This window comes from Electrophorus electricus, chromosome 3 (assembly GCF_013358815.1).
Source record: "Electrophorus electricus isolate fEleEle1 chromosome 3, fEleEle1.pri, whole genome shotgun sequence".
Classification (NCBI taxonomy): Eukaryota; Metazoa; Chordata; class Actinopteri; order Gymnotiformes; family Gymnotidae; genus Electrophorus; species Electrophorus electricus.
This window is the reverse complement of record NC_049537.1, coordinates 24913317-24940259: the sequence shown is the minus strand read 5'-3', so window position 1 is coordinate 24940259 and position 26943 is coordinate 24913317. Positions and strand designations below refer to the sequence as shown.

Sequence of the window (26943 nt, the reverse complement as noted above, 5' to 3'; positions counted from 1 at the left end):
AGCTTCATTGATTAATGTGCTGTTGATCAAGTAGGGACTGGTAGCCATTTTAGTCATGTGGAAGGAAAATAAAACCTCACCATTAGGCATATTGTAGCAAAGGTAGTTACTGAGTTACTGGTAGGTACTGAGCCCAGGGCCTCATCCATATTACCCTGTATGTAACTTTAAACTTTTTCACTTGAAAAGGATAGGGGCACTACACAAAATGGAGGCATCACTGGGATTACCTTCAAGTTTAGTTAAGTAAAATGACAAAACTGTTTAATTTAATTTCCTCTATGCCTTTGACAGTAACATCAGTCAGATAATAAAGAGACTCCCTTTTACCTAAAAATGCAGCAGCATGTAGACTTCAAAAGAGCTTCAAACAGTTTGCTGTTGGGGGTGTGTAAGTGTAAGGGAAAGGACATTCAATGTCAAATCCAACAGTCTTGTGGTTCTTTGTGAATGGCTATGGCTTTGTGAACGGCCATAGCTATCAATGACTCAGATCTGTCTCCGGGATCACTTCCAGTTCTGCTGGGGAGGAACAGCTAGAGCACTGGATAGAACAAGCCACTTTGCTGATAGAAGAGAGTGATAGAGCAGGGTAATAGACAGCCTAAAGGGTCCTGCTTTTTTATATAGGAAGGATTTTGAGGTTCAGTAAACCAAAAACCACAGGAGTGGCTTTTGAGGCAATATCACAGGAGTATCTATGTTATTAAGTGCACTTTTGAGGTGTACTTCACTTTCCACTCAATACAACAAAAGTGAAACATTGTCAGACTTTATTAGGGGATTTAAAAAAACCTATTTTAAACCTTGTATCCCAAATAGGTGAGGGTAGAACAGATACTCAGAGGTGCAGCAGATGTTGCTGTTACAGCTACGCCTAACAGAAAGAAGAGTTGTCTCCTGAATTTCCTGGAGTTGCTTAGTGAGATCACTGAGTCAAATAAGAGTACAAGAGCTCTTTCCATAAAGTACATCCATGTGTGCATCAAATGAGAGCTCAAGAAATACAGAGGCAGGCAGTGTCACAATACAGAACCTTAAAGCAGATCTAAAGGCTCTGTATTCTAAAAGGCTCAGATTCTAAAAGCTAATGTGGCTCTTCTTAGTTAGCAAAAGAGCCCAAAGGTAGTGTGGTGATGCTAAACTCCCTTTGCTGCTTGATGTGCATCCATGAAATGAGGATGAGTCATTAGAGGTTACAGCCCTCAAGAAAGATGTTCACAGAATGAAACAAAAGGTCAAGAACCTGGTGGAGAGGACCAGTGAGTCTGTGATCTCAGCCACCAGTGCCAAAGCAGGCACAACATAGTAACTGATAGAAATAGATGCAAAGTGGGTGAGAGGCAAAGAAGGGGATTTCTATGGATTTCTATCTGGGGAAGATGGACATATCACCATTAGGTTCACCCTTTCTAGAAGCAAAAATAAAATTATAGAGAAACAGATTACCTCCCTTTGTAGAACCAAGTGTTGTTCCAAAGAGACTGACACAGGCTGTGAGGAGGTACTGTTTTAGTGCCCAAAGCAGTGATGGGCCCAACCCCCACAGCCAGGCTAAAGAAAAATCGTCACCTCTCTACTGCCCTTTTAGATAGTAAGTCAAATGTCATTATTATTTTTTAAGACTGGGATGAACAGAACCTATGCCATGTCCCAGTCCAACATGTGTCAGGCTTAGCAATTTGAGGACTTAGCAGTTCTAGCTACCAGTACAAGTTGGATAACCAGTTTTCAATGCCCAGGAGATTTTATTGGTATTGTTGTTGATTTGTCCTAGTTCAAAAAACCCAGATCAAACTCTTGTCATATTGGGTACAAAAGTCTGTTCAGGAGGTGCTCATCATTGTGCACAGAAGCATGAGATTAGCATAGATGCTATGCCTGAAAGAGTTTCTGTTAATACATCAGCTGTTCTTGAGAGAGAATGAACTATGGCAGGAGAGAGTGTGGGACAAATGAAATGGATGGATCCTGGATGCTTGGTCTTACCCCCTCAATGGTGTCACTGTGCCTCATGTAAGTTGGGTTTTTTTGCTCTGATGTCCATAGGAATAGTGCAGGTGGATGAAAACGATTCAGCTCCACTGCCCCAAGTGTAGCTTCAGCCTGTCATTGCTCCAGTACAATAAAAGGGCAGAAGCAGCCAGTACAATGAAAGACTGGTGTCAACAGCTTCTCAGTTATCTTACAAAATGAGAATATTCAAAGTTATACTGCAAGAATGTAGGCCTTTTGGACAAGTACAACTCATAGATGTAACAGTACCACCTTTGAGCAGAGGAGTGCTTGGAAGCACAGACCAAACCCTAATTGACATTGCCTATCAGACCAGATCATTCTGTGAGCACTCATGACGAATAGCAATTACCAACAATGATAATGTAAGAAAACAACTTCATGCTCATTTGCCAGCAGTCATAATCCAAGAGTGATTGCATGAAAAAAGAGCAGCATTCATATGTGCATCAACTACAGAACAGTAAAACCATATCGGGCCAGTACACCATCTTGTGCATTGACAATGTGTTGGATTGTTTGGTGGGGAGTCATTGGTTTTCAGTGTTAATTTTTGCGAAGCAGCTATTATCAAATAGCCATGTGGGAACAAGACAAAGAGAAGACCACTTTCATAAGCCCTTTGAGGTTTTAACAATTTGAAAGGATGACACAAGGTGTCACAGTGGCTCTGGATACCTTTCATCAGTTGGAGAAGGTGATAGATGACATGCATATGCTCCAAGTACTCGTGCATTTGGATACTTTAATTGTGTTTGTGATACCTTAGAGGAACATGAAGAGAGACTGCTTAAAGTCCTGGATGTATAGAGGAAATGGGTTTGAAAATCTCACTATACAACTGCCAATTCTATCAGTCAAGGGTTAAGTGTGTAAGTCACATTATATCAGCAAAGGATGTCTAGGTTAACCCAGACAAAACTAAAGCCATCACTTGATGGGCCTAGCCAACAGATCTCCCATTTTTTGGGCTTTGCAGCTACTATTGCGATTTTTTGCTTGCTACTCCTCTATAGCCCCACACTGACCTGACCAACAGTTACCACCCTGCTAGAAAGGAGGTGTTAAAGCACAAATCTGCAAGTGACCAACCCTAAATTTATTTTCAGGAGTCAAAACCTTTCGGTGATATATGGACTGCATGTAACTGAGCGTTCCATGAACTAATTCAGCTTCTTACCAATCTGCCAACCTGTTGTCAAGGAAAAGGACAGGACATGAACCAGAGCCCTGGAAAGAAATTTCCCTGAATAAAGTGAGGACAATTTATAAAAGGATGAAAGTGCAAAACTCACCTGATGAGCAGGTGTGTCTTGCAGAGGAGCTAAGAGTACCTTTTGAGAGAATTCCCACTCTGTTTATTTTCCCCACCCAGCTGGAGCAGGGACAACTCGAACATTAGAAGACCTGAGGAAAGTCCAAGCAGAAAGGTCATAGGATTTGTCTATAGAGGTGAATGACCCATGGATGTTACACAGCTACAACTGGAAGTAGTACTGTTGAAAAGCCATAGCTGCAAGCTAATTGAGAAAGGTGGATTAGTGTACAGGATTGTTCAGAGGGATTCTCATTTCGACACCCACCAAATGTTTCTTCCTGAAAAAAGGAGAGAAAAGTGATCAAGTCATTGCATGACAATATGGAGCACTTATGAGTAGAGAGACCTCTTGAGCTTGTCAGAAATGTATTTGGTTGGCCAAGAATGTCACAGACTGCGTAGAACTATGTAAAGAATTGTGGGATTTGTTTTGTATGGAAAAGTCCACTAGAGTCCCCATGGAATTAGTGTGTATTGATTGATTGATGGTATGTCTGTCCAGGCTTGTCTGTCCATAGATCAGAGAGCAGTGACTGTGGCTAAGGTTCTTTATTCACTATACCTCAGTGGCATGCGTCAATTCCAACCAGGGTTGAGATTTTGAGAGAAAGCTTATCTACAATCTTATAAGGATATTGGGATTTCACAAGTCAAGGACCACATCCTTCCATCCTCAGGGTGAACCTCAGCCAGAAAGATTCAAACATACATTGCTGTCCATGTTAGGGATGTTGGAGTCCCCCCCAAAAAGTCAGTGAAACAACTTGTGCACACATACACCACCACTGAGAATGACTTGGCTGGCTAGTCTTCTTATTACCTCATTTTTGGTAGAGAAGCCAGGCTTCCTGTCGACATATGTTTTGGAACAGAGATGAAGGAGTGAGTCAGTTATTCCTGCTATGTAGAGAATCTGTAGAAATATTTGCAGAGTGCCTACGAACTGTCTGAAACAGCTCCAAGCCAAGTGTTGAAAAAGAAGAGATCATACGAGAAACTTCTGTGACCTCAAGCACTGAAACCCAGTGACAAGGTGCTTCTGAAAAATTTGGGCCTTAAAGGCAAACATAAGTTGCAGAGTGACTTATCCTTAAGTTATGGTAGAAAAGATTCCTGGCATGTTGATTTTATTGTGTGAAGCCTGAAAGTGGAATGGGAAAAGCAAGAACCCTTCATCATGACCAGCTTTTACTTATTGGTTTTCTAGTTAGACTACCTGACAACAACCATATCCCTGCGTCAGAAACCACACCAGTAATGTGAAGCCAGAAGAACACACACTGGACAGAGAGGCAAAGTTTCAGTTCTCCAGAGGCAATAAACCTGTGGCCAAAGGCTCCAGCTCTGATTCAGAGAAAGAGACGGAGCACCAATATTTATGGAGATTGAATGGACTGCTTTGTAGACAACCAGTCTCTGGTAGGAAGAGCAGGGATCTTCAGAAGATAGTGCCAAGAGAAGATGACACCCGTATCAGATCGGAGGAGAGTCGAGAAACAGATGATGAACCAAATATTATCTTGGAAACACAACCCCAGGTGGAGGGCAAGTTAAATTAAGATTCACCAGCTCAGACCTTAGAGGGAAGAGGGTTGAAAATTCCAAGCCCTATAGATCAGACTGAAAGTGGCTCCCTAAGACATAAAAAACAAGAAGTCAAGCATGTCATTAGATTAACTTATGATGAAGTTGAGAAGCCTAAAATGAATTTGTAAGCATAGTTCATATTGAGATCATCATTAAGATTTGGAAAATGATAAGCTATGCTTTCTAGCCATTTCAGTCTCATGGGGACATGAGGACCATTAGAGTGGTGTGAGTGTAGCCCTGGAAAAAGGGAAAAAATTAGTTTGGTTTGGTCAGTTATTTACAAAAAGAAAAAGGGTAATATAATTTAAGGGAAAAATGTTTCGTGGGAATGTACAGATCAAGCATGTGTTCAGTGGAACCTAGTTTTATGTGTGTCTGCCAATATTCATTTCTGTGGTTGGATAGATTTCTGTGTTTTCCATTCAGGGTCTTTTATGATTAGTTTCCAGGTATAAGGATAGGACAGGAGAGAAACACACTAGGTTGAAGAGAGTGAGAGGAGAAAAGTTCACAAGCAGCAAGAGTACAACCTTAAAAAATATTTACTTTGAGATTGTTGGAGTAAAATGTGGTTGCTAGACAAGTGTGTGTTAGACACCTTTTATGCCATGTAGTAACTTTCCTGCTGTTTATTATTTAAGTTACTATTCTACCTTTCATTTTGAGAGTTATTGGACCTACATTGCCACCAAGTTGCTTGTGCACCAAGGCTTGCTGAACAAACCAGATGAGTTTGGCGTGCAAACTGTCTACCAGCAAGAATCTCTTGCCATGTGTAAGGAGGGGGTTTTAGTTGACATGACTGGAACTGGGAGTTCAAGAGGTAACAAAATTTCACAAAGCAACATCAAGTGGAGCAATGGTCAGAGAGGTTGACTGCTTTCATAATTTCAGTTTTATTACCACTGAGGTTACATACGTAGATTTAAGTTGTTAATCAAACAGACAATATTTCTTCAAGTAAACGCTAATAAATAAGTGGGAGGTGGGAGATTTTGAAATGGTGTTAATGCATGTGGTTCTATGTATGTTGTACATTAATTGAGTGACATGCTGCTGATCTAGTAGGAATGCATAGCCATTTTATTCATGTGGAAATAAAGTAAACCTCATTCTTATGCACAGCAAAGATAACACGTAGTTACTGAGCCCAGGGCCCCATACATATTACACTGCATGTAACTTTAAATACTCACTTGAAAGGAATAGGAGCACTTCAAATTGGATGAACATGGTCTTTTGCTTTACCTCGTACAATGACAGTGGTAGACTTCTTGGCTGGGTTGCCCACATTGTTGCTGGCAATGCAGCTGTAGACGCCGGCATCCTCGGATGAGACAGCCGGCAGTGTGAGTGTTCCATCTTTCACCACGCTCTTCTCAGGAAGCCGCTCTATGCTGCTGCTCCAGGTAAGCGTAGGAGGGGGCTCGCCACCCGTGGCAATGCACACCAGAGATACTGTTTGCCCAGGGTTCACCACAATGGGGTCCTCCACCAGCAGTTTGATCGAAGGAGAGGCTGCAGAGTTAAAGGTTTAGTTGGCATTGTTGAACGTAGATGCTTTAATGTCATCCTTTTTGTGTTTAGCTTTAGGCACATCTAAAAGTTTTTTCACTTATTTTGGTAGGTCTAGCAAACATTAACAACTGGTCAGAAGAATGAATTCTCAGAGGGGTCCCAGTGCAACTTTAAATGTAATTTATTCAGTGCATGATCCCTGCATTTAGTCCACTTTGAATCTTTTGTTTGCCAAAAACAATGTAGTCCATTTGTAACACCTGCATTTATTGTCTGATGTAATTAATATGCTTTTTAGATGAAACACAGTTTCAGAGGGGTGGTGACATACTATGTTTCACTTTCCCCCTTCCATTATGGCTAATGAAAAGGTCATAACTGCCTACAAAGGAACAGGTTGAATGACACTGATGAATTTGTTTAACTGTGTAAAGTATGCAAATATGAAACTCAAGCTCTTACTGAAAGACTTGAGGTACTAGCCAGAGAGATAGAAATTAGATGTGAAACTTGGCAATATACACCAATATGTGAGTGATGCATATTCAAGTGCAAACACATTTGCCAAAAAAAAAAAAAAAGATAAATGCTTGATTACTTTGCATTTTGCAAATCAAACCACTACAGCTGCACATGTAGTGCCCCATATTGGGTGTTCTAGGGAGAACTCATGTGCCTGACCTGTTTTGTTGGTAAGTCTGAAGATGACCCTGCGATCAGGAATGCCGCACACATTGCGAACAGAGGCTATGCAGCTGTAGTTGGCGTAGTCCTTCGGCCTCAGGTTCTTCAGCTTCAGGATCTTAGTCTCCCCCTGCAGCTCAGAGCGAGAAGCACAGAGCAGTGTGCAAATGTGTGCTCCAGGGCCGCTCACCCTTCCAAAGCTGCCTATGCACTTAATGCAATGTGACTCCTCAACATCATGCTGGCGTCATGAAGGATGACCTAATGCCTGCCAGCTGAACAGATCTTCCCTCCAGTTTACTGCACAGTCCATGACAGTGCTTTGTAATGAATTCATTATGGATATTTCATACTTGCTCACTGAGATGTTATTAATTATACATGGAGGATTGAACATTTTTCAAGAAATATGAACTGAATGTCAAAGTTAATTTAGATGTTAATCTGTGGGTCAGTCCAGATGACCCTTTGCTAAAGACATACAAGTATATCCCTAATAAACTAAATTATCAACACGTTTTGTTTATTTTTATTTATTTTTGGAAAGTTTCTTCTGTCTAAATGATTGCTTATGAAGATGTTAAAACAGGGTATATATTTAAAAAGAGCACTGAAGTATTGCTGCAGTGCTCTGTAAGAGCACTTTCACTCTGATGCCAGCTGACACCTTTCTTGGTGCTTTGGGGTGCTTAAAAAGTTCTAAGTGCCAACTTTCTCTAAGAACAGTACTTGGGTATATGCCAAATTACCAGCCACAAGACACTAGACAAATTACTGGGGCATGCCAAATCATCACTTTACTTCTAAAACACACTATATGTACTATTAGATGAATTTTGCAACACAGCAATTAAAGTCAGAAGGGACCTGATGAATGTGTAAATATGTGCTGAGGCTTTTCTTCTGCACAAAGTTGAGGACGTCCTCCTGCTGGCTCTGCTAAGCCATGCTTTCCTTCAGGCCCAAACACATCAGTCTTAACCACTCATGAGCAGAACACTAATTAGGACTGCAGACAGCCCTCCACACAAAACGTTTAATGGAGCCTGAGCCTTGTCTCAAAGCCGACATTGGGGATTTCAGTTTGCAGAAATGATCACTACTGCTGGACTGTGAGACACTCCTTCACACTTTTCTGCCACATGACAGTGACGAATTGTGGGGGGTCTTTAGCTCAGTTGACTCTAAATGCATTATGAGAATCTCCAGATCTGAAGCAGACAGCGATGGAAACAGCTGTGTTTGTGGAACATGTCTTTGATCCAACTCTCCGCTCATCAGCGCCTATTAGAATATCAGACAGATTGTGCTGTGCCAGGTCTCAGAAGTAAGATCATTCATCGCTTTCATTTTCCAATGATCATCCCACCCCTGCCCCCATTTCCCCTACAACCTTCCCCAATGTAATTCTATTAAAGGAGTAGATGCTCTTGCTCAGTCACCCCGAGGCTGGTTTGTGACAGATATCAGACAGTGTTGTTTTTGGCATGCAGCTGCCAAATCCCTGTCAGGAACTCGACGGAAATAATAATATATTTGTCACATGATCGAGTAGAGATAGAGACAAAAAGAAACTCACTGTATCAATGGCAGAAAGAAAGAGAGAAATGGACAGACAGAGAGAGTGATGGAAAGTGGGAAACATAGAAGGAAAGAGAGAGAAACAGACTAGACTGACCAACAGGAAAATATGGTAGTAAAAAGTGCAGGTCTGAATTCCCACTGGGTCAGTAAGTGTGTTACAGAGGGAGACACAATCACAAGCATGATCATGGCCATCGTGAAGTCTGGCAGTATGACTACCTCAGCCAAGCCAGGAAAGCTTTCAGTGCTGCCCTGTCTGAGGGCTGGACGCAGCGCCATGGAGAGCCCCCATGTGCAAATAGTGCTAGGCTCTCCCCCCTTTGTTTTGCCCCGTGGGGGGAATGCTAAGCTGGCATTTAGCAACACAAAAAACAACAGAATGCAGAAAGGCTTCAAATGGAGCCCCTGATCTTCTGTTTTAGGGAAGCTCTCTGAGGGAAGAGAGACAGAGGCTGAGGTGGAAGAGAAGCAAAAGCCCGTGTGGAACTGACATGCGCCTCTGTAATAATCACCAATGCCATTCCCATGCTGGTTTCAAAATGCCACCTATGTGTTTCTGTGTGATTGTGTGAAAGCACTGAGAAGCATAGAAGGCTCTGAGTTGCCTGCTCAAGGCCTTCATCTCCTAATCTCCACCTGATTATTTGTCTTCTGCTGTTTCCTGAAAAAGCCTATTATAGTATATTATAACAAATAAGCAATAACAAATAATGTGATAAAACAGTGCATTCTGGGTATATTAGATTTGTTAATTGGCCAAGTTAAACACATTTCGGTGGTGTGAAAACAACAAAGTCAATAAACATTCACACAGTATTAACCAGTCTAATGATGCTTTTTTGTTGCTGTTGGCAATAACCCCAAAGCTTGAAACTTGCTGAAAAGCCAAGACAGTATTCTTACCTGTGTGAAGAAGGGTTCATAGATCTCTACGCCCTTGTCTGAACCCTGAGACAGCACGTCCCGCCCCCTGTGCCAGCTGTAGCGCACTGGGGGATTGGAGTTTGCCACGCAGCGAAGGAAGACTGTCCTCTCATAATAGAATTGCTCCTTGGCCTCCCCTATGCTCTGATGGACCGTCACAACTGGCTCATCCAGGTCTGAGGGAGGGAAAACAGGAATCTATTTCTATACATGAAGAAAATCTGTAATATGACTTGAGTAAAACTCACCAAACATTTTAGTTGCATGAACTATTAACAACTGGGTCACAAAAGACTTTTCCCCATGCTAAAAAATGTATTAATCCTGTTGTGTATTCAAAGAACTATAAAATTATAATTGCTACCATTGCTTTCTTGACAAACAATAGTGTTATTCTTCATGTTATTTTAAATCTTTAACATTAGATTGTAAGCATATAAAATATATTTCACTTATAGCAGATACAGTAGTAACCCATCCGATAATTAAAAACTTTCTTGGAAACAATCTCACATAAGATAAAATTTTGGGTCTGAAATTCCATGATTTTCTTTTCTGCCTTTTTTTCCCCCAACTTTCTTTCAGCCTATATGCTCTGCTCCTCGCCTAAAGGCATCTGACACTGGCATCAAATATGTAGCAGGTGGGATGGTAAGTGAAATGTTGCAATGGGGCAAATCACTCAGTGCTTTCAATGGCCTTTCCATTGGGGAAAAGAAATCATTTTAGAAGCTGCCAGACTCCAATTCTGTTTTTACCCACCTCCCCAAGGGGACACAGTCTTTCTTAATCAACAATCTGTAATATGTACCCCTCCAGCTACGACGCCATGTACAGACTGGCTTAGCTCTATAGTAGACCTAAAACATATTACTATACATTCTCCCCATGTGGTCAGATTACACTCTCTACAAACAAGAAATGTCATTTAGTTGGCCTTTAAGACAGAGCATCATATTTCTAAACACATCTGAGTGATGTTTTCTAGTGATGTTAGGCCTGATCAAGCGTTGATTGTCCATATTTAATTAGATTTTTGTTATTTTACACGCCTGCCACATTAAGCCTTGGTAAACACAATTCATTATGAGTTGGTGTTTTACTAGCTCAAGCTTGCCATACTTATTGTCATACTTTTTCAAGTTGTTCATTTACACTCTGCATGAACTGGGCAAGACCTCTGTGTGCCAGTCAGGGCAATATGTGATCAATCCAGCAAGCATTCTAACAGTGATCTAACAAGGCAGACCACCAGTCAGTAAGTGCCATTCTGAATTAGAATGAAAAATGATTATTGCTGACCTTTCTCCTGGCCATGGAGTCCATAACCATCTTAACAAACATCTTCTGCTCATGCCATTACGACTTAGAGAGGAAACACAGAACACACTGAAAATGTTAATCAGTGAATGCACCCTTTAATTTAGCATCCCCTTTCACCCTCCTCAGGGTAAATGAAGATCCCAGCCTAATCAGAGACTGCAGGGTGCCCACCAGAATGCTGATTCCTCACTTTCATTAAGGCACGTTCTGCCCTACAGCCCCTTAATCAAAATCTAGAGGCGGTCAATACTTCATCCAGGATCTATTACGGCCACGCAGGTAGGAGCAATTACCTTTAAGACGAAGGCAGTGCTCTGGACCAAGCAATTGAGTAGGGCCATTTTTGCAGAGGCGGCTGCTTTAAATAAATACACTGATTCATTACGGTGAAAGGATGGGCCACAAAGCTTATCTGACCTAATACGCTTGTTTCCACTGAACAAGCATGACCGGACTCAAACATCCAGATATGTTCAACATGTTCCTGCGGGGAAGCAGGGCATGTAGCTTTTGTATTGCAGTGTGCCTGCTATATCCTTTAAATGTGTGTGAGTAGTTGTGATGCAGCATCCCCAATTTGGCTATGGCTATTTATAGGTAGGCATATGCAAAAGAGCATGTGGGTGCTAGGAGCTACCAAAAATAAATATGTAAATATGTAAATGTCCACACTGAATTAAAAATACAACGAATTTCAAACAATCTCCAACCTCCTCCAACAAGCATCGGTCTTCCGTTGCTATGAATCCCCATGTTGGTGGAGGGTAACTACCCATCATGCAAAACAGGAGGCACACTTGATGGATTCCTGCGCTTAAATTCTGAAGCTGTAAACAGAACAAATATGTTGACTCCTAACAATGCACACACTACTGTTGATGCACAAAGTGCTTTGCAGTTTGATACACAACCTAACAAACTATTGTGTTTATGGCCTTAGAAAGAGCTTAGGTAGAGTTCTTTGTAAGACTTTAAAGTAACTTTTGATGTTGACATCTTCAATTATAATTTGTGAAGGTTATTTTCACAAAGACTACAGAACAAAATGTGTAAAATACTAATAAGTAAAATGTGAAAGGTGCTAGATATTTTTTCCTCTTACAAAACTTTCTTAACACTCAGGCTCACTACTTGCTAAGCAAGAGCTGGTCTCAAGCAAGCAGGGGTTTTAGTTAACTGCAGCACTCTCTCCGTGTAATCCATAGCAGTCATAATGGAAAAAAAAAACCCCATCAGACCCATCAGGCTGTCAGTGCTAGGTGTCACAGGGCTAGAATTAAATTTGCCCTGACTGTGTGGCACTAATCTAACAAGGCACTGGTGATCTGGGCGACTTTTGCATGGCAGCTTTCGGTGTAAAAATAGTCCCATAAGGCAAAGCTAAGCAATGTTCCTCTGGCCCAGAAACAGGAGAAGGGAGATTGGAAATTTGTAAATTGTCACCTTCCAGATGTACAGCTAATGAGGCGACAGACACAGTGGCTATACATGGCATTGGTAGCCTGTGAGTGGCTGGTCATCCAATTCCCAAGGAGTGTTTTTGGGATGAAATATGAAGGTAAAGTATAAGAAAGAAAAAGCTATTACCAGGCACTAAGCTCTGACGGGCAACAACTTTGTCACTATACCCTCAGCTCCAAGATCTAAAAACAGCCCACAGTGGCGTCTCCATTCTGAGAGTGGAGCTAAGCTCCAAACAGGTCTTTCTCCTAGGGCTAGATGGATGATTTCACATATTAAGACTGGCCGCTTGAATTGTGACTCAGGCAAAGGCAAGATTAAGTGTCTGTTCGCAGCAAGGTTTCAATGAGTTAGAGTGATTTTGTCAAACTCTTAGATACTGTGCAGCTACCAATTTGCAAATTAAAGGTGCCATTGTAAAGCGACTTATCAGCATAGAATGGAATGCTTTATAAAGGGACTCAGCAATCGGAAATTATAGAATTCTCTTTGTAATTACAAATCCAGCAAACTGCAAGAACAGACAGCTGATCAATATGGTCACACCAGCATATACTTCTGTACCATGATAGCTGCAATATTAGTACAGCAGAACTGGGATAGAGTTGTCAAATATGTTTCAGTGAGAAAAAAGGAGTCTCTATTCTTAACTTGAGGTGTTACTAGACGGGGTTTTGTTCGATTAGTCATGTGCATGGATTTTGAAATGTGTCTTTCTTCTTGTTAATGAGATTCTTTTGAAGTACCAATGAATAAAAGATTATGCAGAGGAAAAAAAAAACAGTAACTGGAAAACACAAACATTCCAGTAATCATTTTAGGATTAAGGAAAACATTGGCCCTCTGTTATATCCACAATATATGGAGAAATGAAAAATCAAATACATTTATTCTCTAAGACAATCAACCTCTTAAAATATATTAACAAAAAATCTGGCCTGTAACAATACTAAACAAAACTACAAGATATCTACAAGATTAAAAATTGTTCAAGTGTTCAAGAATGGTGAAAATACTATGTAATTGTGTAAGTATGGTGACACAATCTTTTGTTGTTTTGGTTCAACACATTGAAATTGAAATGAAAAATGCAGCTAAAGTGCAGAATGTCAGCATTGGTATTAACCCTTTGGCTGGGGGCACCTATATTGGGTCAATGACAGAGAAATCAAAGCTGTTTTTATACATAGTCCCCCCTCTTTCAGGATGCCACAAGTAACTGGTTGGTTGAGTATTGGCAAAATGTGTTTCTGCAGCACTAGTTCATACATAAGAAAGCTAAAAAAGGCCCCAGGGCTGACTCTGGATATGTGTTGTTCATAAGGACTACTGCTGGTGTCTGTTGTCAGTATATGCTGATAATTCAATCAAAGACACTGAATAAACCACCAAAATTCAGCATCAGTTTATACTAACCAATGTATCTGACCACCTAATCCAGTGCTCATAATATCATGTGGTACTCTAACAAGCATTTTTGGAGTGCAAGGCCAAGGACTCTGCATGTAGCTCAGAAGGGCATCCTAGTACCTCTGATCCAGCCTCTTCTTGGCGTGCTCTTTGGCACCTCCAAATACAAGCCCTGAATAATTCACTAGGCATTTTTCACCTGAAAGCCTTAGTGACTTGTGTGTGTGTGTGTGTGTGTGTGTGTGTGTGTGTGTGTGTGTGTGTGTGTGTGTGTGTGTGTGTGTGTGTGTGTGCATGAGTTTGCCTGAGTGGGGAAGTGAGACTGTTCATGCATTTACATGCATTATATACACCTCTTACCACCGAGGTCATCTACTCATAATCATTACATAAAATCAGCTTTAACACTGCAGCTGTGAGGATTTAGGCCCATCCCCTCATCATCTCTGCAAGAGAACACAATCACGTTGTGACCTTCCAGCGAAATGGACGGCCACAAAATCATGTATATTAAAGTCTCACAACAACACAGTGGAATGGTGCAGTGTGTCTGTTGGTGATTGTTGAGGATGGGAGACTGCTGAATGGATGTTGACACTGCTGATTATAACTGGTGTGAAGCTGTAATGACAGAACAGTAAGACAAATTCAGCATTCACAAGACCTATGATGAATTGATAAATCAACAAAGGCACATTTTTCATATCTAGCTGTCAAATCTATAATATAATGAAACACAATACTGAAAACAACACTTATTGCTGCCTATGTTGCTTATGCTGTAATTTGCATTTAGACAGTATCAGCTACAAAGACTAAATGAAACTATAAGACTTAATTCACAAAACCCCAGTAACAGTTTGAATTAAAATTGGTGTGTATACACTAGTCCACTGTAATTCTACTGTAGTTTTAGTTAAGTCTGATCTCCAAGAATCTTATATCGAGCACATTTAATTTCTTTGGAGTAGAGATACAGAAGCTTAAGAAGGTGGAGGATTAGATGCACTCAACCCAGGCAATCCGTTGGCAAATGAGAGGCAGAGGAGCTGCTAAACCAGTGACAGTGTACAGGCACTTCACTGTCTATGTTGCCTTAAGCCCATGACTCCTACAGGCTCTTGGTCTTTGTCGACTAAACTCCTGCTCATCTGTCATCATCAGTATCAGGTGTTGCTCTTTTTTGATTGGGCCATCTGTAAGGGAAGGATGGTGGTGTGGGGGGGATTGATGGATAGACAGGGTCAACAGCGCCAGTCTCTATTCTTCCTCAGGGTGATGGAGATGAGGAAATAATGAGGCTGAATAGGCAAGTCAGAGGGGTAATGAATCTCTTCTTCATCGTCTCCCTGAGACAGTGGCGTCTGCCTGGCTTCATCTCCCCAACAATTCATCTCAGAGGAAAACAAGTCAGAGTGAGAGATCTCCAGCCAACTTAACTCAAACACTTCACTGTCAGCTGACAGGGGAAACTCCTTATGCTGACTTCCCAATGCTAAGCTTTCTCAAGGAACATAAAATACTGACTAAAAAACAGCTATCTATCTTTCTTTGAAAAGCTGAAAAATTAAGTGTAGAAAAATGAACTTTGCTCAATGCTGTATGTCACTGTCAAAGCAAAACATGAGTAACATGTTTACCAGACCACCATATAATGCAATTTTTTGATGGATAGCAGCATTTAATTGCACAATTTTTAAATGAAAAGTATACATTAATAAAAAATGTGTAAAATGTGTTCTCATGTAAGAGATCATGTTAGTAAAATTTGTCCTACCATGAAGTAATGTAGCTGATTTGGTGTTTGGTGTTTTTTCTTAGCTGAGCTGTGATGGTCAACAGCTAATGCAGCAGCTAACTACTGCTATGAATGAGTTAACACATGCAATCTTGTGCTTTGTTAAAAAAAAAACAACAACTTTGAAAGGAGGACAAGATAATTGCAGCCTGCAACAGCTGCCCTGGACCTCTATGCTGTAACAGGTAGGATTCTGGTTAATTAGCCTATAACTGCTGTGGAATGTCATTAGTTATTATAGTTATATACATAGGCTAGTAGGCAGTCAACTGTGAGGACAGTAAGGCAATCACATATTATGCTTAAAACATGAAAAAATGTTTTTGTCAGGTTCTGGTAAAGGGCTTACTGTCATTATAACTATAGTCATACTACCTGGCCCCCTCCCCCAAAACTGCCACTCATATAGTAAGTTTGTAGTTTGTAGTAGACAGAAAAGACATTTTCTGTTATGTTTCAAAGTTAAATTAAAATTATAAAAAGAAAAGTTTTTAATTAGTACTATTGCGTTTGTTTGGTTTTTGGACATATTTTTATGAGACTCTTGTGCTGTTAGGCTTTGAGGTCAAGCCTCAGGGAAGGAACAATGCCAGTAGCTGTACTTCTTGTTTAGAAACTGAATTCCAAGACTTGAACTTTTGCCCCAGTACAATGTTTTCAGGCATGGCAATCTGCTGGTATCATGCTAACCATAGTTATAGCTGAATGTAGGTTTGAGCAGTGTTGTTTTAGTGCTTTGCATTTAAACTGTATATTTTCAAAATTATTACAGGCATCTTTCTGTACCTTGTGTGGGACAGCTTGGTTTTGCCTGTAGCTGCTAAAAAACAAGGAATTCACCTTTCTCTTGAGTGAAGTTAATGATGCTCGGATACAACCGCAAGATGACTCAGCCTTGAAAACAGTTCTATGTGTAAGTATGAACCCCTGTGACCTGTGAAACCGGGAATTGGCTGAGCAAATGCTGGAACACATTAGAAAAACGAGTGCTGACTCCATAAGGCACCATGCCCCAGGGCTGTGGAGGTGCAGGCTGTGGTGCGCTAAGCCATTGACATGCATGTCTTTGGCTCAGGACCACAATAGCCAGGAGTGTGATAAGCCCTGACTCCATCCACCTGCATGGTATCACCCTTCCTGAATGCTATAGGGACCTTCTTAGGCCAAGGCTGACACAGTACTGCTCACTGTGCGAGGACTGTAAACTGCTGTGATATATGGGAGAATGAGTCAGGCTATATAGAATGGGTTTGTCACATGGGCGATTATAACAAGCTTTGACAAATATCTCAGATTTTATTTTGAGCTTGCAACAATCATACAACATCTAAAGGGCTGTCCAGAGACATGTCAAGACAAAGTTTAATCATATTTAGCAGTGCTGAATAACTGTCTAAACATATTATGCTTTCTTAGGTGTTACACAGGAGAGGGAACAGTTTAGAACAGTCATTGTCATCAATTTAAGAAATATCAGCATTTTACGATCTTTCTAAGAGTTTTATAAAGACTAAATCTTGTGGTCATTTTATCACTTGCCTAATGACTGGTGAAAATAGGCTTAAAAGCTCTTTTGCAAGACACAAAAATATTGCATACCTGAAAATCACTTTATATGACTATTTGAACTTACAGGTTATAACATTTTTTACAGAGCTGCAGTTCTTAAATTGCCATAAAAATGACAAATACCATTAGGGTAAGAGGAGAACTCAATAAACATGTTAAATCTTCAAAGTTGTAAAAACAAGTTGGAAGCTGGAAAATACCTCAGCACTGACTACAAACTGGCTTCATATGACACTATAACATTATAAATTAACCTTTCTGACATTTGTCACTGGAATTTTCCTTATTCTACTGTAAGTAGAATTTCTTTGATATGATGAAAATTCGAATGAGACTTATGAATTAAGTACTACAAGAAATTTTGCATAATAAAGCACTCTATACACAGTGTCTCACGTGTTCTGGAAACATAAAGTTTTGCCTGCTTCAGTGACTTTCAAGGCTCTTCTGAATTCTTAAGATCAAAAAATCAAGTGTATTACTTAAGAACATTATATTGCCTATTGTGCATAAATAAGTAATTAAACCTATACATTCAAAAGACAGTGGAGACATTCAAAGAGCGAAAGAAGACAATTATGAAATAAGTGCTTAAAGAAGATCAAATGAAAAGGACACTGGAGCTATTTGCTTAATTTTTGTTCCTCTAAAGAATCCAGATGCAGAAAACAGATGCAGAATTAAAGACTAACTCATCAGCAAAGACTCTCTGCACTGCCCTAAGGTTGAATATTTGTGCACATTAAAGCAATTTATTTGTGTGTGTGTGTGTGTGTGTGTGTGTGTGTGTGTGTGTGTGGCAACAGTAGCCTTTTGACTTCCAACTAGATAACAACCCCCCCCCCCACCCCACCCCAAAAAAAACAAGGGTATGAAAACTAAGTTTAATAAACAGTTTACAATTCTTCAATAAGACTGAATGGATGGTTGCTGGAAAATAATTCATGCTCTTCAAATGTGTCCCATGCAGACTGAGGTGTCATACAAGACGAGAGATGTGCCTTTATGGGAACTGGAGTATGGGAACTGGATTTGACCAATTACCAACCCCCCCTCCCCACACACACACACAATCTCCCACCAACACCAATACAGCTTTAATAAATACTCTGATGTAGTGTTTGATTGAAGTCAGAGATGGACTTCAGCTCTGGTGTTTTTCTTTTTTCTGGATAGGTATATACTGTATATTTCTGTACACAGAATTTCATATATTTCTGATATGTCAGAGTACTAAACCCACTTTTGTGACCCAGAAATTCCCCAGATTAACAGATTAATGTTGTTTACATAAACAACAATTCTGTAAAAATGTCCCACAGTGAAACAGAATGCAATTTAAATACCAACAGAGGGAAGCTGTTCATTTATGACACTTACATTAAGACCTAAAGAAATAAATGAAGGGAAAGATGCTTCAAGCAGGTCTGGAAGTACACTGCCTGGCCAAAAAAAAAGGTCACCACCTGGATTTAACTAAGTAAATAGGTAAGAGCCTCCCATTGGATAATTACTGCATGGGTGATTATGTTTCAGCTGGCAACAAGTTATTTAATCCTAACTGATGTAGTGAGTAGCTTCTCATTTGTTAAACAACCATGTCGAAAGACACATCCTGTGGTCGTGGAAAAGATGTTTCAGAAGGGTCAAATTATTGGCATGCATCAAGCAGAGAAAACATCTAAGGAGATTGTTGAAACTACTAAAATCGGGTTAAGAACTGTCCAACGCATTATTTAAAAGTGGAAGGACAGTGGGGAAACATTATCTTCGGGGAAGGAATGTGGTCAGAAAAAAATCTTGAATGAACATGATCGGCGATCACTTAAATGTGTGGTGAAATCATAATAAAACAACAGTATAACCCAAGGATATGTTTAATAGTGAAAGAAAGAACTTTTCCACATGCACAATGCGAAGGGAACTCAAGAGATTGGAACTAAACAGCTGTGTAGCCTTAAGAAAACCACTTGTCAGTGAGGCAAAAAACCCCCCGGCAAAAACGGCTTCAGTTTGCTAGCATAAAGATTGGACTCTGGAGCAATGGAAGAAGGTCATGTGGTCTGATGAGTCCAGATTTAGCCTGTTCCAGAGTGATGGGCGCATCTGGGTAAGAAGAGAGGTGGCTGAAGTGATGCACCCATCATGCCTAGTGCCTACCACATGCCACAGCGAATGCGTTCTGTAATGAAAGCTAAAGGTGGTCCAACAAAATATTAGAGTGTGTGACCTTTTTTTTGGCCAGGCAGTGTATATCAACAGGATGAAAAATTGGCAATATCAGCACTTCAGAACTACTGAGAGCAGCCATTTTCATTAATTACTAAGGAATCAGAGCTTTTCACTGTCACCAGAGCAGCTGCAGGCCGGGAATCTTGTTGCTCAGTGTCTAGGGAAATTATCTAAAAACTCACTCTACTGCCCAGTCCATACCCCACCTCCAGGCCACTACAACAGAACAGGAAGGGCTGCATAGGTACTAACAGTGCGCCAATTATTCCCTGTGGCTCTACCTAGCTGGCTTGAAAGAGATTCAGTCATACTGCTCGTACTTATCTTGTGCTCTCAGATCTGTGGGAAAGGCCCTAGGGCTGGTATTGGCATGGGTACAAATTCTGCTTAGGGTGACTTCTTTGTCCTTTTATTCCAATCACATACAAAAAAAATAAATTAAAAAACATAAAAATAAAAAACACTTGTCAGGAAGCGGGGTCATGGATCCATCACATATGTGTTCAACTTTATAAGGAACACCATCCTAGTGCTAGCAAAACCAAGGTAATAGCTTTGATTCCCAGGGAGCTCACATACTGTCATACTTATAAATATGTAAGTCACCCTGGATAAGAATGTCTGCTGTATTCTGTAAATGTAATACTCTGTAAGAACCCAATTTGCTCTCAGAACAGCCTCAGTTTTTTGGGGAGTAAATTCCACAAGGTGTTGGAAACATTCCTTTGAAATTTTGGTCCATGTTGCCATGATTGCATCATGTAATTGCTGCAGATTTTTCAGCTGCACATTTATGCTGCAAATGTCCTGCTCTACCACATTCCAAAGGTGCACTATTGGATTCAGATCTGGTGAATGAGAATGAAACAACTCAACATGACTATGCTTTGTGACATGGTTCATTATCATGCTGGAAGTAGCCATTATTAGACTGGTAAACTGTGACCATAAAGGTATGCACTCAATCAAAAACAATAGTCAGATGGCTATGGCATTAAAACAACACCTGATTAGTATTTAGGGGACCCATTGATTCCCACAAAAACATTTCCCACCACATTACGTCATCATTGTTGTATATTCTGAGATGCTTTTCTGATCACCATGGTTGTAAAACTGGTGATTTGGGTTACCATAGCCTTCCTGTCAGTTTGAAACAATACAACCATTCTCATCTGATCTCTCTCACCAACAAGCCATTACCACTTGCTGAACTTCCACTAACAGGATTTTTTGTTTGTTTTTCTCACCATTCTGTATAATCGCTAGAGACCTTTGTCTTTAGAGATCAGTAGCTTCTGAAAATCTCAGGAAATAAGTAGCTCAAATGACATTTTTCCCATTCTGAAGTTTGATATGAAATATTATCCGAAGCCCTTGGCTCACTCATATATATATATATATATATATATATATATATATATATATATATATATATATATATATATATATATATACACACACACACACACACACACACACACACACACACACACATACACACACACACACACACACACACACGCACAAGCAAAACTTTTGTAACACTGAAATGTAACACACACTTTGAACAGATGGGAAGGCATAGAGGAAGAGCCTTTCCTCATATTTTTTTATGCCCTGATGTCTATTTGGACTGTCGACCTTAGGAGAGTCAGGCAGTGCGTAAGGTTCAGGAACTTTCACAACAGTACAACCCCAACCAAAGGAATGTGCTGCAACACAATTTTTCATGATGCCAAGGTAAGGTGTTACAAGCCCTACTGTCCAAAGCAGCAATTTCGATGCTAATTAGCAATCAAGGCGACAAAGCACTAAAAATAGCTGGAACTAGCAGAGGCCCATCAATTACCGTCACCCTTGGGGGGCAGCTTCAACATTTCTCAGGGGAAAAAGAGCATTTCTGCAGGATATTCAGCACAACACATAAGTCATAAAAAATACATAGTGCACAAATACCAAGGTCAAAGACAAGGACATATGTTTAAAACAGCAGCTGTTATCAGTCCTCAAACTTGATTCTTCCATAACCATTCTGAATCAACTCTGCTCATTTAGATCACAATGTAATTGCAGTACAGTTCCATTATCTCCAAAAGTATTCCCTTATTTTAAGGTTTAAATGTTGAGCAGTTAATATGATGTTTATAGAAATAATTTTATTCCTTTTGACAACAATGATCTCCTTTTTACTTCCAAAGATTCCAGAGTTCTTTTAATGTGTTCATCGGTGTGTTTTGAGTAGGCAGTTGTTTTTCAAGCTTTATTTTTCAAGCTTTCACCATTATCATATTCCACTAGTTCCACAAGTTAAGCCCTGTATTGTTTCCAACAAAATAATTTAGTTATGCAAGATGTGTATCTATCAGTATTTTTCTATGCTGGCAATTATTTTTATATTTGCAGAATGTGGCTATGTGGATGGAATGGTGAAATTTGAAAATTATAACCTTATGATTTGTCTGCATGGGAGCTCCATCTTAGAAGGACTGATTATCAGAATCTGGAATGCTCAAAACAAAAGACAACAGTGTTTGATTATCATATACTACTGGTCATAAGACTACAAGTGCCCTAGCATCTGAAGACTGCACCATCTGTGCTTTTATAAAGGCAAGTAAGATCAATCAGATGTCCAGCAGTCTAATTTTATATTCATCTACATAGTGTGTCTGTTGCTTTCTCAGTTCCTGTCTGTCAGTTGGTTGAAAGAGATATAGTGAAGGAAAGAAAGAGAAGGAATGAGAGTGTGAGAGAGGGTGAGAAGCAACAACTGAGGCAGAGAGTCAAAGCCAAAGGCAAGAGTTCTGTTCATTTTGTCCTGAGTCTCATTCACTGGCTGAAGGCCTCTCAAACAGCTCTTTAGTCATTGGGTAGTACCTCAGTCTCAAATCTCCAGATGTCTAAAACCTTAGGGCAATCCTGGATGTCAGCCTGACCTGCACAGAAGATATCACCATGCTGGCAAGCTCTGTTAGACAGACCCTCCAAATCAGGGTAGAGCATTCTCAAAGGATCTTGCACTACAAAGATGTTCCTACAGCTTCAGTTCAAAGTTAAAAAAAAGAATATGTGGAGATGATGCACACCCCTTGGAGAAAGACCCCTTCTGCCAATCACATGAAAAACTACAGACACTACTCAACACTGTTTCAAAAAACTTTCAGTGGCATTTGGAGAATGGCTCATTATTAACAGTACAGCAGAGAGTGTTTTCCGGAATGGAATGTATCTCTTTTAACAGCTTGAGTGAATTTCAACCAGAGGTGATGCATCTAGGGTCCTGATACTCACAGAGAAGATGCTTGACTTGGTTCCAGATGTTGGGCTTTGAGATCATTATTTATAGCCAGAATTGTATGGAAATAGTTGTGGCATATTCAACAATAAAGAAAACCATTTGAGTTTTACCTTTACACAGCAGGTAAGGTTTTGACAGGAGATTTCACATGGAGCACTTTAATATGCTTTTTTCACAGTTAGCACAATGCAGTGCTTTTCACCAGTAACCTTCAATTGTCAGTCCACTAGTCTCTACGGTTAAGCTTGCATCAGAACAACAAAAAAAAGCACAAACATTGTGTACTGACCACAGTAAAAAAAGAGAAATCTAACGCAGACAGGAAAGGAACCTATGTGTCAACTGGGGAAAAGCAGAGAATGTATTCCATCAGAGCTGACAGACAGAGTGGGGAGGTTCTGGCTACCGGATGAAAGCACCCTGTTACTAAGTAACCATACATCCTCATCTCTGTCACCTCTGGTGTCTTATTCAGTGTAGCTTTACTCTAATGTTACCATGTTACCTGGTTAAAGATAGGAAAGATGTAACTGAAAATAACAACTGTCCAGTAACAGAGGCTGATATATTTGTATCTGTTTTGTTGCCCTGTGTGTTTGTGTTGATGAAACCAGGTGATGAGTAACAGATGTTCTTTTGGCTGTCACATTTATTAGATATATTTGGGCAATAAAACACATTTCCAGGCCAAAATCTAAGCACATGTTTCCTAAATGTAAGCAACAAATACCTTAAAGTCACAGCCACCTGAATGCTCACTCAGGCCAAACAACAGGCAGCGTAAGAATTCTCGTATGCTGAATAGTCCAGTGCATGACACGGGGACCATGAGATGAATTAAAACTTTAGATGCTTCAAGCATTCATAACTGATAGGGATTAATGATCCACACAAAAACACACCTTAAATGTATGAGTCTTAATTTTAAATTATCATATGTGCAATGTTGCAAATCTAATCATTTTATGTTTTAAACATATACAATCTTAGCACTAACATTAAAAAAAAATGGGGTTCTGGTTTTGTAAAAATTTAGTGCCTCTTTGGACAGGGTGCTTAATTCTCCTATGAATCAGATTTTAGGCTTTTTATTGTATTTTATTGTATTTATACATATATTGTATATATTGTATTTATTGTACTTAGTGTATTATATATATAATGTATATAATGGAGCACTTTGCTTGCACAGCTGATGAAGGACTGCTGTCCAAAACATCCTGTTTACTACAATTTTGAATCTCTCTCTCTCTCTCTCTCTCTCTCTCTCTCTCTCTCTCTCTCTCTCTCTATATATATATATATATATATATATATATATATATATATATATACAATTTTGAATCTCTCTCTCTCTCTTTATATATATATATATATATATATATATATATATATATATATATATATAATAGCTTAATTTTACATTGACCTTTGTGCAACGACACTTATCCATCTGTTTGTTATTATGCAGCTAGGTATATCATTACAAAAGAGACTCATTTTCTGCCTGAAGTCTCTGCACTGAGTTGCTATAAACAGTGTGAGTAACAAAGTTAATTCCTGAACAATTTGCTTCTGTGTTAGGCCTTTGTACAAATATTTGTCCTTAACAAATAAAATCCACTATTTCATTGACGTTACTGGTGTAGCAATAAAGTCATCAATATGTGAGCCACAAGCAGATTTTGAGGTGTCATGGAGTAATTGAGGGCAAAGCCTTGGAAGCACAGTGAAGTGCACCTTGCAGCAGTCAATCACTAATCAATACAAGAAATAATACAAGGCTACAGCCAAGCCACTGCTGTCGACACCAAAAGCTCTGCTAAATATACCTGCAATGTACCTCTAATATACCTGGAATAATGTTCTCTAGGCTCCATAAGCATTGAGTAAGCAATAAAACCCTAACTGAAGGCATATCATTTATACATGCCATATAAATATTTTGCATATTTAAAGGAGTGAAGGACTCCAATCTTTATGGTTTCAATTTTTTGTCAGTTTTGTGAGGAATATTCACAGTAGATATCCACTCTGATACTCACAGTAGACATCCACTCTGATGGACTTAATAGCTGGCGAGCCCAAGCCATTTTCCGCCTTGCAATAATAGCGTCCACCTTGATGCCTCTGGATCTTGGAGATGTGAAGTGTCTCGTTGAACACACTTGAGTCCTGAAATCGGTCTGACACACTGCCTGCTGTCTTAGTCCATCGAATCTACAATAAAAAACAGAAATACAACCATGTAAATATCTAATATGACTGAATCAAAATGTAGTCAAAAAGGTCTTTTGAAGTAATGAAATTATTTCAAAAATAATTTTGAAGAACTGTTAAATAAGAGGTATTGATCACACAAGCTTCCTGAAAGAACACGTCACACAAGAAAAATTGATAATTTCTTTGAATAATCAGCAAATCAAAAGATAGTGAATATCAAAAGCATTGTGACTACAACAAAGATACTCTTACACATGGTGAATGAATGAATACATAAACCACTAGAAAGCTAAAATGTGTTCTGCCTATAAAGTTGTCGGATCTTCCCAGGTTTACCCTACTCATTGTCAAAAGATTTGTATTTAGAGCCAGTGTTTTTTTTCTTTTATGCTAATTTTTATGCATTTAACCATTTATCCTATTTTACTTTTGTGTTTTGTTAGTTTGCAAATGGTCTAATAAGCAACAAACTTGAATTTCACTTATGTAATGAACCCAGGTATCCTGTGCCTAAAATGGGATGACAGCGCTCTCCTTCCTAAACCCTCCTTTGTGGCATATGTCCTAGGCTACACATTACTTTCTTACTAGGCTGCCCACTACTGTCATTCACAATGCCGGTCATGTAGCTTATAGTTCTTCTTGGTATCCTGATTCATGCAAATACCATTATGTTATATGTTAGAATTTTGTTATGTTTAAAAGAAGTTTAACATACAGATTCTTACTGAAATTTACTAAATTTACTGATTTTTATGAAAAAAGGTTATAAGTTGTGCATAGGTACAAGTATGTCTGCCACTTTCACAAGCCTATAACACTTATTTTTTGAAGATGGAGAACAAACTCTTCCTCTGGTGTGCTAAGGCTAATTTTGAGGCACAACCAGTGTGACAGTGTTAATGTGAGTGCTTCTCTTGTTTGTCAAACTAATGCCAGTGTGAGTCCTTTGGGACTGCAGTGCCGCTTTGGCTTGACAATACCAGTCTCAATTTCACTGGCATTTTAAACCCCTCAATTACTGCTGCCCACTCCAAACACAGTGTGACTCAAGGTGACAGCTCTGTAAGAAGTGTTACAACATACTTAACAACATTTTGTTTATTTTTATCACTATTCCTCCCAAAAGCACAATGACTGCTGCTGTCTCAATTGAACAGAGGGAAGGATGGGAGGAGCATCGAGTGTCCAAGCCAGGGGTCTGAAAAGTCTAAACACATGGAGGGAGTGCCTGCATTTTCCCCAGCCAAAAGCTTTCAGGTCTACATTCATCTCGGAGTCCATCCAAATCATTAGAATGATCTCTCTCTGCAACTTGCATGCAGTCAGACCACTTTTTCAATTCTAGCAGCCTTGTGATTTTGTGGAATATACTGTGCAAAAGCAAGGAATGTGCAAATAAACAGCCAGGATATTGCACGTGATTCACAGTGAAACCAATGACTTGTATGTAATCTGTCTGCCTAATGCCATGTCAGTGCTGTGGTTTGTCCAGACACTACCATTACCTTTGAATTCCCGTCAAGTCAATTTGTAGTCATTGCATAATATGGGATAAGGTTAGCAGGCCATGAAATAGAAATTACACTATGTTTGATGTGAGCAATGCACTGTCATATATCCAGAAAGAGAGCTGTATCCAATTAGATAGAAATAGCACCTTGTTTGGAAGCAGAAGTAGACTTCACATGCTTTCTCAAGCAGAGTCTATTTCTGCACATAGTGAACTTGATGAAATTTCAGTAAGGATTCCATGCTCCAGTGTAGCTCCAAAATGATAGAGGTCTGGAGAATACTGAATCCTCACCGTGATCCTCATGGTGTCAAATTTATTTTTAGCCTGACATTCATTTCTTAACTCTGGAGTCTTGGTCTGAGTGAATACATCTGAGAAACTAACTCAGTAAATACCTTTTGTCACAAACCACATCAGAATCAGATGTAGACATCAGGGTTTGTTTTACTTACAGAAGGGTAATCTAGATTCAGAGT

At 39.6% G+C, this 26943-nt stretch overlaps 1 protein-coding gene across 7 annotated transcripts in view; it reads right to left on the bottom strand.

Annotated features, from left to right (window-relative positions):
• Positions 1-26943, bottom strand: part of LOC113569818 (MAM domain-containing glycosylphosphatidylinositol anchor protein 2-like) — a 155418-nt gene that overhangs the window by 70360 nt on the left and 58115 nt on the right. For 4 of the 7 annotated variants that reach the window (XM_035524822.1, XM_035524823.1, XM_035524824.1 and 1 more), the window contains exons 3-6: positions 24774-24948; positions 9614-9810; positions 7124-7262; positions 6173-6442 (exon numbers count right to left, since the gene is read on the bottom strand). In XM_035524822.1, the coding sequence (XP_035380715.1) occupies positions 6173-6442; positions 7124-7262; positions 9614-9810; positions 24774-24948 (781 nt within the window). The remainder of the gene's footprint in view (positions 1-6172; positions 6443-7123; positions 7263-9613; positions 9811-24773; positions 24949-26943) is intronic. The other 3 variants (XM_035524826.1, XM_035524828.1, XM_035524825.1) reach the window with 2 other exon arrangements.